We start from the raw sequence: 18,956 nt of genomic DNA, 5'->3' as shown, positions 1-18,956 counted from the left end.
AAGAAATCTATAGGGTTTGTTTAACCTCTGGGAATCTAATTTGCATCAAATCTACATTTTGCTTTTGTGCTCTGTCATGGCCATTTATTGCTACCTTCTAATTTTTTAATTTCTCATTTTCCCTTAAGTGTGTTACATTTCCAAGTAAGTTGGTACTTCAGAGACTGCTATGAAAAAAAGAAATTCTTTTGGCTTAAAATAAAAGAGGAACTTTACTAATGTAATGTTATTTGGCATTCGTATGGAGCATAAACTATACCCTGGGATAGTCACCCAAAAGGGTTAAGACCAGAGAAAGAATCTGCTTGCTTATTAAAAATGCATACGTTACCTCAGTCATAGGAATAGCCCCAAACTCGCCCAGCCACTGCCTCTGCAGATCACCCACCAGCATTAGCATTACATCATATGACATTATGGACAATCATGAACTCTGTGTAGTACTTGTATTGTTTTGAAAGAATACACTGTCATTAACTAGAATAAAAGCTTTCTGAAATCAAACCTGGGGGGTAGCCCTCACTGTGTGGCCCTTTTACTTCTTTGAGAAACAGCCTCATCCTGAAAGCAGTAAAGGGGGAAAGAGATTAGAGTATAAAGGCAACAGAGATGAGTGATCCCTGCCCAGGCCAGCAAGCAGATGCAGGGCTTTAAATTACCAGGCAGAATGATGTCAAAGCAGGAGGCTCTGTAACAAACGCGGCACCTGAAAATCCAAGCCAGCTCACGCCCATCACCCTATTTCCCATTACAGCCTCATGATTTTTACCATGGGCTTCGCTAGAATTGGAAACTGAGTCTTTCTTTTTTAAATCAAAGTATAATTGACTTACCATACTATATTCGTTTCAGGTGTACAACATAGTGATTCGATATTTTTATACATCACGAAAAGATCACCATGATAAATCTAGTTACCAGCTGTCACCATAGAAAGTTATTACAGTATTACCGATTATACTCCTGGTGCTGTACCTTACATCCCTATGATTTATCTATTTTAAAACTGGAAGTTTATACCTCTTAATCTCCCTCGCCTGTTTCCCTCATCTGCAACTCCCCTCTCCTCTGGCAACCACAAGTTTGTCCTCTGTATCTAGGAGTCTGAAACTGAGTCTTATTCTACGCACAAAATAGTTAAAACTCGATGTCCTGATGTCATCTGGAGATGGGCTGTCACTTACAGCCATGTGGCTCCAGGCAATGAACTGAAGGTCTCTGAGCCTCAATGTTTTCATGTAGAAAATGGAAAGAATAATAGGTATGCAGAGCACGGGAGGTGAGGATTAGCTACTATTACTATCATGATTATACTTATCACTTCCACCCAGTTGTCCCCTTTGCCTACCTTTTCTAATCACTGTCCAAGATGTTTCTTCTTCACAAGTAAAACGCGAGCATCAACTTAAATGCTCACGGGCTTATTTTGTGCCCTGCAGTCTGGCCACTGCCCTTTGTTACCATTTCTATTTTCACATCACTCTCCTCAGGTGATTTCTCTACCCTGTTTAGCCAAATCCTAGGACTCCTCTTAAGACGCTGCTTCTCGCGAGCTTTCCTCTCTCCTGCACCTATTCTCAACATACTCAACAACCAAGGTTCAGAGAGGTGAAAAACAAAGTCAGGGCAACACAGCCAGTCGGTAGCCAAGTCACAATGAAAATCCAGGTAGTAGAACCCTTGTAAACTGTTGGTGGGAGTATAAATTGGTGCAGCCACTGTGAAAAACAGTATGGAGGTTCCTTAAAAAACTAAAAATAGTACTACCATATGATCCAGCAATTCCACTCCTGTGCATACATCCAGAAAAAACAAAAACACTAATTTGAAAAGATACGTGCACCCCAATGTTCATAAAAGCACTATTTACAATAGCCAAGATATGGATGCAACCCAAGTGCCCATCAACAGATTACTGGATTAAGATGTGGTAATATAGGACTTCCCTGGTGGCGCAGTGGTTGAGAGTCCGCCTGCCGATGCAGGGGACACGGGTTTGTGCCCCGGTCCGGGAAGATCCCACATGCCACAGAGCGGCTGGGCCCGTGAGCCATGGCCGCTGAGCCTGTGCGTCCGGAGCCTGTGCTCCGCAACGGGAGAGGCCACAAGAGTGAGAGGCCCGCGTACCGCAAAAAAAAAAAAAAAGAAAAAAGATGTGGTAATATATATACAATGGAATATGACTCAGCCTTAGAAAAGAATGAAATACTGCCATCTGCAGCAATGTGGATGGACCTGGAGAATATTATGCTTAGTGATATAAGTCAGACAGAGAAAAAGACAAATACTATATGATATCATGTATATGCAGAATCTAAAAAATAATACAAATGAAGGTATATGCAAAAGAGAAACAGAGTCACAGATATAGAAAACAAATCTGAGGTTACCAAAGGGGAGAGAAAAGGGGTAGGAACAAATCAGAGGTATGGGAGTAACAGATACAAACTGCTAAATATATCAATAAAATAGATAAGCAACAAGAATATACTGCAAAGCATAGGGAATTAAACCCATTATCTCAGAATAACCTACAATGGAATATAATCTGCAAAATACTGAATCACTATGCTATACACCTGAAACTACACAATATTGTAAATCAAATATGCTTCAATCAAAAATAAATAAAATCCAGGTAGTAATGCAAGCAAGTCCAGCTGTGTCGCATTAACTGCACCACACTAATAATTCACTCTTGGGGTTCCCAGTGACGATTTTAAATCTGAGGTTAGCTTCCCTTAACACCAAACCTTCTCCCAGATGTTTCCCCTACTAGTCAACTTATCATAAAATACGAATTATTTCAAATGCTTAAAGAAGAAACACTAATTCCAGAAAAGTATTAAATACAACTCAAAGTTCTGGGGTTGTTTTTTTAGTTTTTGTTTGTTTTCAGCATTTCCCAGAAGTGGGGACAAAACTAGATCTCACAGGCCTCACCCAGGACTAGACGACTTTGGGAGGAAAGAGGACATAGTTAACAGGAAGTGGAGGCATGAACACCGTGACTGTGAGCAATACATGCAACTCCAGAAGGGATGGAGGACAGGATACAAGTGTCAGCCTCTAAGTTTCTAAAGATAAAGGTGTGTGTTTTAAATCTGATTGCACAAGGATATATGAAAATGGAAATTTCATTAATGTTGGCTTCTTTGGAGAATCACATGATTCCTCAAAATAACAGAAACTAATGAGAAGATGGGTAACGGGATGTAATGTGTTGTTTTGCATAAGAATCAGAAGAGTTTACCAGTGTCTAACACTGAGGCCTCTGGGGGAAGATTGAAAGCTTGTATTTCCTCATCTGTAAAGCAGATGAAGTACTGGGAAGAATGAGAAGTATATGGATCATCTATAAAGCACCATTTGGTTTTATTTTTGTTTTTTAAGTACAGTGTGGAATGGTTTAACTAGTACAGGATTTGACATCAGTGATAAAGGTTCAAGTTCAACCTCTAGCTGCCAGCTGTCTAATCTGGCACAAATCATTCAAACATATTTAATGATGTAAGAACTAAAGGGATAATGTATATGTGTGTGTAGGGGAGGGAACCTTTTAATACAAATAGCTCTATAAATGTAAGATGTTTCATATTATACTGTACCAGGTTAAGTAAACCAGGGTAGGTCAACTAAATCATTTACATTTCCTAATCTTTTGTTGTGAGAGGGGGACACAGTGATTCTTACAGCAGAAACCCCATTCAGTTAATAAAAAATCATTGCCACTACTTAATAAAGATATGAAAATAATAAAATAAAGTAATGCATGTATTAATAACAAGTTAATAAAAATATAAAATAAAATTATCCAATGAATAATAAAATTCATATTAAAAGGTAACTACCTCAATATATGCTAATCATATATTAAGAGGGATGACGGTTTGTACACATTCTCTCCTTTCAAACACGAACTCCCTGTCAAACAAAACAGTTGCCAGGATTAACTATAAGTGTATCAGTAATCATGGAGATTTTCTCTGTGGAGGTAAACTAGTCAACCCATAGTCCAGATCACAAATAAGAATGAAAATCTTTTTGGGGAAATATGACAGGTAAGCCAACTTCATCATCATTCATTCATTCATTTACTCAGTCCCTACTTTACACCAGGCTCTATTCCAAGTGCTGAGGATTCAACAGTGAACAAAACATGGAAAGTTCCTACCATCATGGAGCTTTACATTCTAGCAGGGAAATACAGACAGTGAACAAATAAGTAAACTATGCAGTAAGTCAAGGGTGATTATGTACTCCAGAGAAAAACAGGCCGGGAAAAGGGCTGCAATTCTAAATATAGCAGTCAAGGAAGGCTTCACCAAGAAAATGCCACTTAAGCAAAGACCTAAAGGAGATGCATAAGGCACAGAGATATCAGGGGAGAATGGTGGGGCTATGCACACCTTTCCAGCAAGTCCAGATAAGATAAAATGCAATCCCTGGAAATAATTTCTATCCTTTTAAATGTATTGAGGCTTGCTTGGGTCCTAGTATGTGGTCTATCCTAGAGAATGTTCTGTGTGCACTTGAAAAGAATGTGTATTCTGTTTTTTTGGATGTAGTGTCCTGTATGTATCAATTAAGTCCAACTGTTCTATTGTGTCATTTAGGATCTCTGTTGCCTTAATGATTTTCTGTCTGGAAGATCTGCCTATAGATGTCAGTATAGGCAGTATAGATACTACTATAGTCAATGTCTTGTAATAACCTCTAATGGAAAAGAATCTGAAAAAGAATGTGTGTGTGTGTGTGTGTGTGTGTGTGTGTGTGTGTGTATACACACACATATATAACCAAATCACTTTGCTGTACACCTGAAACTAACACAATATTGTAAATCAACTATACTTCAATAAATTTTTTTTAAGAAATGCAAGCCCTTACCTTTCAAAAGTGGCTGGAAGGTTGGAATCTCTTGCAACTTGATGACATCGGGATCATTGCTGACATTCCGTGAGGCCTGGGAGCCCTGAGCTACAACCACAATATCATCCATCTTGGCTCTATGCTTAGCTGGAGAAGGGGCCACTGAAAATAAAGTTACACCGCTCAGGAATTGCATCTTATTTAGCGACCTCCATCTCACCAAAGCTGTTTTCACTGTAGTCATTAAAAAGGATAATTTTTACACAAAAGATGCTAACCGCAATTATCCTGCAGTGGGGGCTGGGTAGGGGAGATGAATTACAGAGGACTTCTATTTCCCACGGTATTAAAAAAAAAAAACCTTCAAACTTGATAGGACCATATACCATCTATGAGGCTGCTTTTGTAATTAAAAGTTTTATTATTCAAAACACAAAATAATAACCAGATTGTTTTTAATTTTTACTTCTTTGATCCTCCTGACGTTTGTCCCTATTTCCCAATGAGGAAATAAGCACACAAAATTTAGCTGTGGCTTGCCCAAAGTCACCAGTGCTAGAAACAGAGTTAAGAAGGGAACTGGAGGTAAATGGATTGTTGGTGTACATGACCCATCCCAGTGATGCTGGGGTTGCAAAGCTGTGTAGCCACCCTATCACAGCAAGCCCAGCATGATGAATAGATCCTAGTCACAGGAAAAATAATCCTGGCTCTTAACACAAGATGATGGCACGAGCCCCCTCACCCTTAAAGTCACAGGGCAGAAAGAACCGGCAGGTCCACTGTAGGCTGAGGCAAAATAAAGAAACTTGAAGGACCGCTAAAGAGGCGGGTCAACTTCAGGCACCCAGGAGACTGTAATCCATTTAGAGGGAAGTGATTCAAACTGTCAAGGACTCCCCAGACCAAGACATCCTCTGCTCCCAAACATCTTCTGGTTGGGGCAAGAGGGAATCTTTATTGTTTTACACTCTAGAAGGTAGTATTTGCAGGCGCATCATAATCATGTCTCAAAGGTTGATCCAGGTATGCCACAGAACTGCCCTGCCTCCTGGAGGCTAATGTCTCTTAAGGCTTGGCATTCACTCTTAGAATCTCAGCTACTTTCATTGCTCTTCAAGAAGTCTCTCTTCGCCTCTTTTGGTAATTTACCTAATGTTTTACAAATCCCAAGCCCGAAATCTTTCCTAGTACAAATTCAGTGATTCCTCCTTCCCCAGATACCAGAGGAAAACAGAGTTTACTAGATTCTAGCTAGTCTCTACTACTTGTTTGTAAAATGGGGCTACTGTGAGGATTAAACATGAACACATGTGAAGCACTTAGCACAGGGAACCAGGTAAATTCTAACCTATGCTATTCGGTAGTATTGGTTAGTATGCTCTAGTACTGGTTAGAGGCCATGCTGTTGGTTAGTAGGTGAGCAAGCCTATTAAAAAGATGACACGCGGGCTTCCCTGGTGGCGCAGTGGTTGGGAGTCCACCTGCCGATACGGGGGACGCGGGTTCGTGCCCCGGTCCGGGAGGATCCCGCGTGCCGCGGAGCGGCTGGGCCCATGGGCCGTGGCCGCTGGGCCTGCGCGTCCAGAGCCTGTGCTCCGCGGCGGGAGAGGCCGCAGCGGTGAGAGGCCCGCGTACCGCAAAAACAAACAAACAAAAAAAAATGACACGCTTCTCACAAAATATGCTTCTGGCCTGACACAGAGGCAAGAAGGGAAGGGGTAACAATTATTACTATATTTGTTACAACAGATACTACATTCTGGATCTTTCAAATAAATAAGAATGAACGTAGCAGTAGATGCTGCTCACCGTTAAAAAAGCTATCTCAATCTAGCCCCCAGAATGGTAGACTGAACTAGCTTTGAAGGTTACATTTCAGTGTGGAATACCCATAGATCTGCTAGCGTCTACATTTCTGAACTACATATCCTACCAAGATCAGAGCAGCCCATGACCAGGGCTCTTTTTAGGCCCGAGATATAAGCCAATTTGGATTAGCAACTCCAGAGCTTATCTGGGACAGTCCCAGTGGTCCTAGAGGTTGGTGGGTAACAACAACAAAAAGGAGCAAATGAGCCTCAATTAAGCATCAGCTGTTCCGAGTGCTCATTATACTACAGGAACAATAATCCTCCCATTCCTATATCAAACTCGGAGAGAAATCTAAACAACGTGGGCGGGGGAAGAATAGGGAAAAACACCAGATCCTGCCTTCCTAGCCAACTTCTATATTAGAAAGGGAGCCGAGACACCTTCCGATGGGAAGATGCAGTTTCTGGACTCGCTCTCACCCAACGGTTCACAGCGATTGTTCACCTGCCACACATCCCTTCTGAAAAAGAATCTCTAGAACCCATTTTTAAGAAAGAATCTGTTCTTTCAGGGCCTATGACCCATCCATTGCGCGACCCAAATCTCTCTATCAGTCATGAATACTAAAGCCAAATATTAATTAGGTCCTCCTTCAAAGAGTAGGCTGCAGCTGAGAGGAACAGCTGTTCTGAAAATAATGGGCTCGGGCGCCCACGCTGGCTTAGCTTGCAATCACAGGTACCGGCTTCCATCAGGGCAATCAAGGCTAGGGCAAATGGTAATTTTTTTTTCTTTTTCTTTTTTAAGAAAAAAGCATGGTGAGGGCTTTCTGTGCGTTCCTGTCCGCCGGTCCCAGTCCCCAGCAGGCTGGAAGGCAGCCCGCCCCGCAAGCAAACAGGGCTGGCTGGAGAAGGGTGGAGATCAGGGCACCGACCTGAGGAGTTCAGATCGTTGGGTCGGCTCTCGGCCTCGGAGCTCTGCTCACTGCCCATGGTGCTGGCAGCGGTGGCAGCGGAGGAACGGCGGAACGGGCGGCGACCGCTCCGGCGGCGGTGCGACAGGGAAGGGGCCGGGGACCGGGATGCGGAGGCTACACAGGCTGCGCTGTGGGGATGGCGCGCCCAGCCCAGGCGGGGGCGCGGGCAGCGGGGGACGGGGAGGCCCTCTGGACGTGCAAAGAGGTGCGGCGGAGCTATACCCTGCACGCCTGCCTTATTTAGGGAAACGCAAGCCAGGGAGGCGGGGAAACGCCGGGCACCCGCCGCGCCTGCAGCCGGCGGGCGGCACCGCTTTCACTCACTCGCTTGCTCGGGCGCCTCACGCTCGTTCCTTCTCGGACGCGGATTGGCAGCGCCGGCAGCGCGCAGCCGTCAGTTCCGGGTTAGAAGGCCCACCCCCCCATCCCCACCCTGCCACCGCCCCGGGCCCGAGGGAGGGCGGGGAAACTCGCGCCGGCGACTCCCGGGGCGCAGCCTTAAAGGGCCCGATCACCTCAACGCCAGAACCGCCCCAAAGGGTTACCCGTTTCCTGTTGTAATGTTGCGCGTCACCTTTAAGTATCATCCACACACTAGGCACTTTATCCCCATCGTTAAAACTTTATTAATAGGCTTTTGGGGAGTTTGTTTTGTTTTTGTGTGTGGTTTTTTTGGTATTTATTTTTGGGTTTTTTAAATTGACATAATATTGTATGAGTTTCAGGTGTACAACATAATGATACGATATTTGTAATATATTGCAAAAAATTTAACCCTGTTTTACAGATGGGGAAAGAGAGGTGCTAGATAGATTTAGGATTGGAGTCCACAACTGCCTGGATGCCAAGCTCCTGTTTCAGTTCCCAAAGCTGGAAGTTTGGCAGTGGAAGACCGTACAAAAAATACTAGATGGTGAAAGAAGGAGCTGGAAATGAGAGAAAAATGAGTAGAAAATGCTGATTCATGTGTTAGGGCGTTTGTGCATCTTCAAAGGAAAGTGGATGCCCCAAGTCTAGTCACTTTCTGGCCACCTTGACAATTATGCGCGAGGCATTCTGAAACGAGCAAAGGCAAGAAAGAAGTACTACAGTTAACGCAATACAGAAACTTCCAGCTTTGGCAGGTCAAGGACTTACACCTAACAATGCATTCCCACCAAGGAGTTGGGTGGCTCTGGGGTTCTCAGAACTTTGCAACTCATTTTATATTGTTTGTTTCACGAAATTTCCAGCAAATGCCCTGAGAGTGTCAAATTGATGAAATGATTTTCAAGTCCCTTCTACTCTACCATATCACACACATTTCTCCTGTTTTCACTCATTTGATTTTCACAACAACACTGACGCCCATAAACAGGTAACTTCCTCATGGTTAGGTAAGTGGTGAAAGTAGGATTTAGGACTCTCTAGTTACAAATCTCATGCTCTTTCCTCTGCTCACCATTACAATACCGTCGTCCCTGGGTATCTGCAGTCCTTGGGTATCCACGGGGGATTGGTTCCAGGACCTCCAGCAGATACCAAAATCCATGGATCCTCAAATCCCTTACAGTTGGCCTCTCCGATTTCAAAGGGTAGGAACACTTGGGTATGGAGGGCCCACTGTACCTTGAGAAAAGTGCAAATGAATGTAAATTCAGTATTTTGTGGGAATATGAAGATAGAACTAAAAACTGCCTGAGAGATCAAAAGAGTCTCCTAAAAGACTATAGTCTTGAAGTTTACATAAACCACCAGGCTGATGGGCCTGGGAAGGCCTTACTAAGCAATGTGCCCACTCCCTCTTGGGGCTCTCTCTCAAGACATTCCCTCTTTGGGGATGGGTGAGAGAAGAAGTAAAAGTGGGGAGAGTAAGTCATATTCTGACTCTTGTTCCCTCTCTTCCACACCAAAGTATATTTATCTTGTGTTCCATACCCTAATCTGTACTGATGTGATGGTGGTTTTTATGCTTCCCTTAGGATAAACGTTTCATTCTAAAAGGATTATTCCGTCCATCAACTGATGAATAGATAAATATATCACCCCATTCTCTACTGGCCAGCAAGGTCTCTGCTGAGAAATCTGCTGACAACTCTATGTATGAGAGATTTTGTTTCTCTTGATGCTTTTAAAATTCACTCTTTGTTTCTGATTTTAGACAATTTTATAATTTGTCTTGGAAAAGAACGTTTTGGATTGAGATTTTGGGGTGAGCTATTAGCTTCATGAAGTTTTATGTCCAAGTCTCTCCCCAGGTTTGGAAAGTTCTCAGCTATAATTTCTTTAAATAAGCTTTTTACCCTATCTCTTGCTCTTCTCCTTCTGAGACTCCAGTGATACGTACATCGTCTCCCTTGTGGTGTCCTATAAGTCCCATAGGTTTTCTTCATTCCTTTTCTTTTTCTTAAAATTAATTTATTTATTTATTTTTGGCTGCATTGGGTCTTTGTTGCTGGGCACAGGCTTTCTCCAGTTGCAGCGAGTGGGGGCTACTCTTCCTTGTGGTGCACGGGCTTCTCATTGCAGTAACTTCTCTCGTTGTGGAGCACGGGCTCTAGGCACGCGGGCTTCAGTAGTTGTGGCTTTCAGGCTCTAGAGCGCAGGTTCAGTAGTTGTGGCTCACAGGCTTCGTTGCTCCCTGGCATGTGGGAGCTTCCTGGACCAGGGCTCAAACCCGTGTTCCCTGCATTGGCAGGAGGATTCTTAACCATTGCACTACCAGGGAAGTCCTCTTCATTCTTTTTTTTTTTTTTGCTCCTCTGTTTGGGTAATTTCAATTGATCTAGTGGCCTTCTAGATCACTGATTCCTTCTGCTTGGTCAAACCTGCCATTGAAGCTCCCTGTTGAATTCTTCAGTTCAGTCATATTCTGCTTCAAAATTACTGTTTGGTTCTTTTTTTATGTGTTCTGTCTCTTCATCGAACTCATTTTGTTCTTGTATTGTTTTCCTGATAGCGCTAGATTGTTTGTGTTCTTTTCTAGCTCTCTGAACATCTTTAGAACAATTATTTTGAATTCTTTATCAGGCAGTTCTTGGATCTCCATTTCTTTGGGGCCAGTTACTGGAGGCTTACTATATTCCTTTGGTGTCCTCATGGTTCCCTGATTCTTCATGATCTCTGTAACCTTGCATAAGTGTCTGCTCATTTGAAGAAGCAGTCACCTCCTCCAGGCTTTATGAGCTGACTTTGGTAAAGGAAGATTTTCACTTGCAGGTGGGGACGTGCTGGAACATGCTGTGACTCCAAGTCTAGTGGTGCAGGACGCCAAGTGCAGGGGTATGTGGTGGCACAGGGTTCAGGGTTACATGATATCTTTTAACTCAGGCCATTGGAATCCACAGTGTCAACAACTGTGGCCCTTGGCAAGCACTTCAGTGTGTTTATAGTGGCTCTAAGGGCTGTTGGGGTCCTCAGCAGTCCCTCCAGATCCAGTGGCTAGAGACCAGACAGGTAGCAGTGGTTGCTGTTGCAGTAGTGGTGCACACACTCAGCTGCAGGGGTGCAGCTGCAGGTGCCTATAGAGAAGCAGGAGCTGGTTGCCAACACACACATAGCAGTGGGGGACTGGGCAGGCAGAAAGGGTCAGTGCCAACCAAATGCTCATTGGCACCTGCAGGGGTCCTGGCTGTTGGCTAGCACTCCTTTAGCTGCCAGGTCTCACCGTGGGTGCATGGCAGTGGAGGCCAGTGACAGGGGTCTGGCCAGGGGCATGCAGGTGCACATCTGGAGGGACTGGCTGCAGGTGAGCGCAGTGGTACAGGCCAGTGACAGAAGGGCCTGATCTGGGCCCACAGGCAGCTGCGGGGGCCCTGACTGTTGGCACGCCCTTCTGTGGCTGCACAGTTTGCCCCAGGCACGTGCACTGCCATGGAGGCCAGTGACGGGCATCAAGTGGTTAGCATGCAAGATTGCAGCTGGAAGGGCTAGCCCAGATGGTGCACATGATGGCGGAGTTCAACCAGAGGGTCCAGACTGGCATCTTGCATTCATGCAACCACAGAGGCCTGGGCTGGCTGCCAGCGTTGTTCCAGACTCCAGGGGAGGATAGGGGCAGGGGAGGGAGCAGAGAGGGACACAGGCGGCTGCCATCAGTGGGTGTGAATACCTGTAGGGTGAAATCTATGGGGGGCGGGGTCTGAGGTAGCTGTGCTGGTCATTGGTTTCTTCAGTGGTGAAAGCTGCTGGGTTTGTTTGCAGAGCAGGTCACTGGAACCATGATCTCTTCTGCTGCATAACTGCTGTTAGAAGTTCCTGCTTTTCTTCCTTGTTCCTAGTCATCTCTATACGTCTTAGCTTTGCAGGTCTGGGTGGGGTGAAACCAAACGTGGACCATCGTGCGGTGCCCTGAAAGGATGGGGAAGCTGGGTCCTCACCCCGATCCTTCTTTCTAGCAAGGGGAACTTTTCTTGCTGGCAAATTCCCTCTTGGTGCTGAGCAGTGCTGGCTAGGGGGATGGGATGATGTGGGCAAAATGAAGCTACCTTCCTTCTTTCCTTGTGTAGTTATTCTCAAGTTTTTGTTCTGCTGGCTTGCTGTAGTTTCTTAAGTGGACTCCAGAGCTCTCCCAGACCTGTTTTTGTTTGTAGATAGCTGTCTAACTGTTCATCTTTGTGAGGGGACAGAGGCTGGGGCTTCCCATGTTGCCATTTGTTTTCAATGAATGGATAAATAAAACGTGGTATATCTGTATCGTAGGGTATTATTTGGCAGGGGAAAAAAGGGGGAATGAAGTACGAATACATGCTGCAACATGGATAAACCTTGAAAACATTATGTTATGTGAAACAAGCCCGTCACAAAAGACCACGGATTGTAGATTCCATTTACATGAAATGTCCACAAGGGGCACTATAGAGACAAAAATAAGTAAGTGGTTGTCTAAGGCTGAAAAGGAGGGCGGGTGCGGAGGCGATATGGGGAGTGACTGTTAATGGGTGTGGGGATTTATTTCTGGGAGTGCTGAAAATGTTCTAAAATTTATTGTGGTGGGAATTCCCTGGTGGTCCAGTAGTTAGGACTCCGTTCTTCCACTGCAGGAGGCACGGGTTCGATCCCTGGTCAGGGAAATAAGATCCCACATGACCCGTGGTGCAGCCAAAGGAAAAAAAAGAAAAGAAAAGAAAAGAAAGCTAAAATGTATTGTGATCATGGTTGCATAACTCTGTGAATATATTAAAAATCACTGAATTGCACACTTTAGGCGAATTGTATAGTATGTGAACTATATCTCAATAAAGCTGTTACTCAGAAAAAGGATATTGGAAGATAAAATGCCTTCATTCATTGACTCAGAATTTATTGGGAGCCTATAATTTGCCAGGCACTTGCTAGACACTAGGGAAAGAAGGTCCAGCAAGACTCCGTCTCCCTATCCTTAGGAAGCTTACAGTCTGGTGGCAAGAAAATTAAATGGACATTTTTTTTTCTGGCCGCAGGTTGCAGGATCTTAGTTCCCCAACCAGGGATCAAACCTGTGTCCCCTGCAGTGGAAGCTCGGAGCCTTGACCACTGGACTGCCCGGGAAGTCCCTAAATGGGCGTTTATAACACAAGGATTCTGCTGGAGAAGGAAGGTAGCTTCATTTTGTCCACACTGTCCCACCCCCACCAGCCAGCACTGCTCAGCACAAAGAGGGAACTTGCCAGCAAGAAGGAATTCCCCTTGCAATGATACAAATGAACTGATTTACAAAACAGAAATAGAGTCACAGATGTAGAAAACAAACTTATGGTTACCAAGGGGAAAGGGGGGGAAGGGATAGATTGGGAGATTGGGATTGACATATACACACTATTATATATAAAATAGATAGCTAATGAGGACCTACTGTATAGCCCAGGGAACTCTACTCAATACTCTTTAATGGCCTATAGGGGAAAAGAATCTAAAAAAGAGTGGATATATGAATATGTATAACTGATTCACTTTGCTGTACAGCAGAAACTAACACAACATTGTAAATCAACTATATGCCAATAAAAGTTAATTAAAAAGCAAGAGTTCCCCTTGCTAGAAAGAAGGAGTGGGGTGAGGACCCAGCTTCCCCAGCCTTTCAGGGCACCGCTGGAGGGGCTTTAGATGTAGGATACATTTGACATTGATGCCTGTAGCACCCCTAAAATCACTTCCACATGAATAGCAACCTATGTGGCTTATATACACAGTAAGTAAGAATTAAATAGCCTTTTCATGTTTATAAAGCACTTTCATATACACTGTCCCTGTATGACCTGCCTACAAAGTCGATAACACTTTCCTAATTTTACATAGAGGTTAGGGGGTTTACTCCTGATCACACAGCTAATAAGTGGTAAAACCAGGATTCAAGTTTTCTAAAACTCATTATGCCTCTGTCTACTCCAGACTAGCTCCTCCTCCTGTGTCTTTATTTTACTGGGCACCCCATCCACCTGGTCTCCCAAGCCAGAAATGTGGTTAGCCTCACCACCATATCCAACCCACCACCACGTCTGGAGAGCCTCTCTCCTTAATTTCTCTCTTGTCTCCATGCACAGTTCAGGGCCTCCTCACTTCTCTCATTCCTTGGAGAACAGAAGCCTCTGGCCTCACCTCCTTCAATGCATCCTTCATGTGGCTGGCACGGAGAATTTTCTAGAATATTAATCAGGTCTCTGAACCTTTCACTGCCCTGCTAAAAACCTTCAATAATTTCCCGTGGCTTCAAGATAGAGTTTAAAATTTAGCATATGAGAACATTCTTGCTCTGACCCCAGCCTCTCTCTACCTCCTCCCCGCCTTTTTTTTTTTTTTGGCTGCACCGCATGGCATTCGGGATCTTAGTTCCCAGACCAAGGATTAAACCCGCAACCCTGCAGTGGAAGCGCTGATTCTTAACCACTGACTGCCAGGGAAGTCCCTATCCCTTTTTATACAGGCAAAGTTCATGCCAGTCAGGATGAAATTCCCTGAAAAGTCCTGTTTTCTCTGTCTGGAATATTCAGCTTTTCTCTCTCCATCTAGTTAACTGAACTTCATCCTTCAAGATGTATCTTATGGTTGGAAACTTATGTCCACACAAAACCCTGCACACAGGTGTTTATAGCAGCTTTATTCATAACTGCCAAAACTTGGAAGCCACAAAAGTATCCTTCGGTGGATGTATAAACAAACTCTGGACCAGACAATGGAAAATGAAAAGACACAGAGGAACCTCAAATGCATATTACAAAGTGAAAAAAGCCCATCTGAAAAGGCTGCATACTGTATGATTCCACGTACATGACATTCTGGAAAAGACAAAACTATGGAGATAGTAAAAAGACCCATGTTTGCCAGGGTTTGGGGTAAGGGAGAGGGATGATTAGGCTGAACACAGAGGATTTGGAGGGCAGTGAAAACACTCTGGATGATACTATAATGGTGGATAATATCATTACGCATTTGTCCAAGCCCATGGAATGCACAACACTAAGAATGAGTGTAAGGTCAACTACGGACTTTGGGTGATTTTGGTGGGTCAATATAGGTTCATCAGTTGTAACAAATATACCTCTCTTATGTGGGATGTTGATAATGAGGAAGCTGTGCATGAGTGGGGGCAGGGACATATAGGAAATCTCTGTACCTCCTTCTCAATTTTGCTGTGAACCTAAAGGTGCTCTAAAAAAATAAAGTCTTAAAAAAATTTGAACTTATGCACCTCCTCCCAGAAGTGCAGATTAGAGGTCCCCTTTGTGAGCTTCCTTAGTTAGCATCTTCTATTATAACATGTGGTCTTTACACAATCATTGATTTACCTGTGTGTCTTTCCCACTGAACAATAAGCATCTTGAAGATAGATTTATAACCAAGCAGGACCCTATGGGGCCTTCCCAGGACAGACCCTCCACCATATCCTCTGCTGTAGCTCTTCTCTGGAGTACCCAGATGTAGTATTGATACCGACCAGGGTTCTTGGCCTTCCCCAATCAGTAGAAATTGACTAGAGGCCCGACAAGAAATTCAGGCAAGGCTTTACTGGGGCCCCTGCTGCAGCAGGAGGGAGCGAGAACAAGCTGTTTCCTTATATGGGGTCGGAGGGGTGGCTTAGGTGTTTTGCCCACCGCTTAGGTGGTGTTGCGTGCAGGGGGCAGGCTCAGTACCCTGCTTTTCTCCCAACACTCTGCTTTTGGACCCCGGCTCTTCAGAACTGGCTTTTGAGTTTTTTGGTCTTTTGTATCTTTTTGTCCATAATGTGCCCCAACTCGTGTACGCAGTTATTTTTAGTCCCATATAGTTTCTTTGTATTTTGTTGCTTGAGGAGAGGTTTGTCCAGGTGCAAGCACTGCAGCAAAGGTTCCCTGGTCCCAGCTGGTCTCAGTATCTCACGCATATTTCAGGAGTTTTTCAGAGGCTAAAAACCACCACCACATGGAAGAAATTAACGATTTGATGATAATGAGCAAGTAGCCCCCAGACCTTCTGGCACCTAAGGATTGATAATGTTAACTGCCCTGTTACCTCACCATCAACCAATCAGAGAATTATGCATGAGCTGATCCCACACGCTGGGACGCTCCATCACCTGGCCTTTAAAAAGACTTTGCTGAAGCTTCGGGGAGTTCCGGAGTTTTTTGGGCACTAGCCGCCCGTTCTCCTAGCATGGCCTTGCAATAAACCTTTCTCTGCTCCAAACTCCAAACCCTTGACATTTTAGTTTGTGTGGCTTCACTGTGCGTAGGGCACGTGAACTTGTGTTCAGTAACAGATTCGTGTCTGATCAGTCTTTAATTTCCCATGCAGAGGCTTAATGCATACTTTCTGAATAAAATACTTTAAAAAATCTGCCTCCACATAAATGGTACTTCTAAGTATTAGAAGAGGATTTAGAATCTCTTCGGCAACAAGGGGACAATGGATATAATTTCTAATTTAAACTCCTAGTTCATATAAATAGAAATTTTTGTTTTTGTTTTTGCGGTATGCAGGCCTCTCACTGTTGTGGCCTCTCCCGTTGTGGAGCACAGGCTCCGGACGCGCAGGCTCAGCGGCCATGGCTCACGGGCCCAGCCGCTCCGCGGCATGTGGGATCTTCCCAGACCGGGGCATGAACCCGTGTTCCCTGCATCGGCAGGCGGACTCTCAACCACTGCGCCACCGGGGAAGCCCGAAAATTTTCCTTTAATCATTATTTTCATCAGTGTCCTCTGTTCACTGTCATAACTGAAAAATATATTACTTCAACCATAACCAGGTTCATTGTATCAAAACCTTGCATCTGGCTCTCTTCCTGTTTCCCATCATGGTTCAGGATCAAGGTGAAAAGGAGAAGCCCATGCGGGAACTTCGCATCTGCAAGCTCTGCCTCAACATCTGTGTCGGGGGGAGAGGGGAGACAGACTGACGAGGCAGCCAAGGTGCTGGAGCAGCTCACAGGCCAGACCCCTGTGTTCTCCAAAGCTAGATACACTGTCAGATCCTTTGGCATCAGGAGAAATGAAAAAAGATTGCCGTCCACTGCAAAGTTTGTGAGGCCAAACGCAGAAGAAATCCTGGAGGAAGGTCTAAAGGTGCGACAGTGTGAATTAAGAAAAAGTAACTTCTCAGGTATGGAAACTTTGGTTTTGGGATCCGAGAACACATCGATCTGGGGATCAAATATGACCCAAGCATTGGCATCTACGGCCTAAACTTCTACGTGGTGCTGGGTAGGTCAGGTTTCAGCATCACAGACAAGAAGCTCAGAACAGGCTACATTGGGGCCAAACACCTAATCAGCAAAGGGGAGGCCATGTGCTGGTTTCAGCAGAAGTATGATGGGATCATCCTTCCTGGCAAATAAATTCCCGTTTCAATCCAAAAGTCCAATAAAAAGTTTTCAGTGAAATGTAAAAAACAAACAGACAAACAAAAAAACACCAAAAAATAAAAATAAAAACCAACGTAAAAAACCAAAACCTTGAATCTGAAGTTCCTAAGTGGGGAGAGGTCTACTTAGCTCCTAGCATGGACCACCTATGAAAGGAGATTCAAAGATTGTGACCTCTCTATACCCTGGACCTTCGTGTATGTCATCTACAGATAAAATGTACTGAGCACCTCAGTCTCTGGTTGCATCAGGAAAATTACTCCAATGGGAATTCACACTGGAGTTTACTTTGGTAGCTCTTCAAAACAAATATTCACAACATTATTGTAATTCAAGAGCAGGTCATCCTCTGGACACAACTAGTAGAGTTAGTTTCACACAATGGACCATTGTTCACAGGCATCTCTGGCAACATATGCCTCCAGTAGCTACGGGCTAAAACCACAGCTGTTGGTTCTCAGGCCTAGAATAATAATCTACAGCTGCATGGTGCCTTAGTTTTGAAAGCTCTTTCTCACTGGCCAAGGTAGAGATACGGTGAAAGGTTAGAACACTTGGCAAGCTGTGTCAGTGGCTTAGTAACGTTGCACTTGTTCACCTGTATATGAGGCTGGGGGGAGCAAGCACTAATTTAGAAACAAACTTGTAAAACCCACGCCATCAACAAATATATTTTTGTTAAATATTTACTATATACCTATTACATACCAGGTACTATGCTAAATATCAGGGATAAAATTTTAATAATAGACACCATTGTTTTCATCATTATTACCCATACCTATTAAAAATAAATCATGCAGAATCCCAATGCCTTCCTGGAGTCTTAATTTGCACATTTAATTCAAGAATTGCCAACCTGTTTAAGGACCCGCCATGCCTTGGACGATTGAAATAGGATTCTCTTAACTATGCCCCTGATAGAAGGCACTGTAAACTTTTTTTTTTAATTTTATTTATTTATTTTCGGCTGTGTTGGGACTTTGTTGCTGCACGCGGGCTTTCTCTAGTTGCGGCAAGCGGGGGCTACTCTTTGTTGCTGTGCACTGGCTGCTCGTGGCGGTGGCTTCTCTTGTTGTGGAGCACAGGTTCTAGGTGCACAGGCTTCAGTAGCTGTGGCTTGTGGGCTCTAGAGCACAGGCTCAGTAGTTGTGGCTCACGGGCTTAGTTGCTCCGAGGCATGTGGGATCTTCCCGGACCAGGGCTCGAACCCGTGTCCCCTGCATTGGCAGGTGGATTCTTAACCATCTGCGCCACCAGGGAAGCCCAGGCACTATAAACTCTTGAACGTGAAGAAACTGTGATCAGTGGTTGCCTCTGGGGAGGAGAACTAGATTGGGACACAGGGGTGAGAGGCAGGGTTTTCATTGTACAGGCATATCTGGGAGATAGCAGGGTTCAGTTCCAGATAAAGCAAATATTGCAATAAAGTCACACAGATGTTTTGGTTTTCCAGTGCATATAAAAGTTATGCTTACACTGTTCTGTAGTCTATTAAGT

The 18,956-nt window shown here is 44.3% G+C and overlaps 1 protein-coding gene and 1 pseudogene across 3 annotated transcripts in view; one reads left to right on the top strand and one right to left on the bottom strand.

Annotated features, from left to right (window-relative positions):
• BORCS5 (BLOC-1 related complex subunit 5) overlaps nt 1-8,031 on the bottom strand; it is a 97,671-nt gene extending 89,640 nt beyond the window's left edge. The window contains exons 1-2 of one of the 2 annotated variants that reach the window (XM_082665850.1): nt 7,988-8,031; nt 4,891-5,034 (exon numbers count right to left, since the gene is read on the bottom strand). In XM_082665850.1, coding sequence (XP_082521976.1) covers nt 4,891-5,034; nt 7,988 — 145 coding nt within the window. In that variant the 5' untranslated portion in view covers nt 7,989-8,031. Of the gene's footprint in view, nt 1-4,890; nt 5,035-7,621 lie in introns of both variants that reach the window. The other variant, XM_082665849.1, reaches the window with a different exon arrangement.
• An 8,858-nt stretch (nt 8,032-16,889) lies between these two features.
• Nucleotides 16,890-17,429, top strand: LOC309829824 (large ribosomal subunit protein uL5-like; annotated as a pseudogene). Its single transcript has one exon. The product of its transcript is annotated as a large ribosomal subunit protein uL5-like (transcript).
• Nucleotides 17,430-18,956: the final 1,527 nt, after the last annotated feature.

This window comes from Grampus griseus (genome assembly GCF_964374135.1).
Source record: "Grampus griseus genome assembly, chromosome: 11".
NCBI classification, from domain to species: domain Eukaryota; kingdom Metazoa; phylum Chordata; class Mammalia; order Artiodactyla; family Delphinidae; genus Grampus; species Grampus griseus.
Note: the sequence above shows the minus strand (reverse complement) of the source record. Positions and strands in the feature narration are given on the sequence as shown.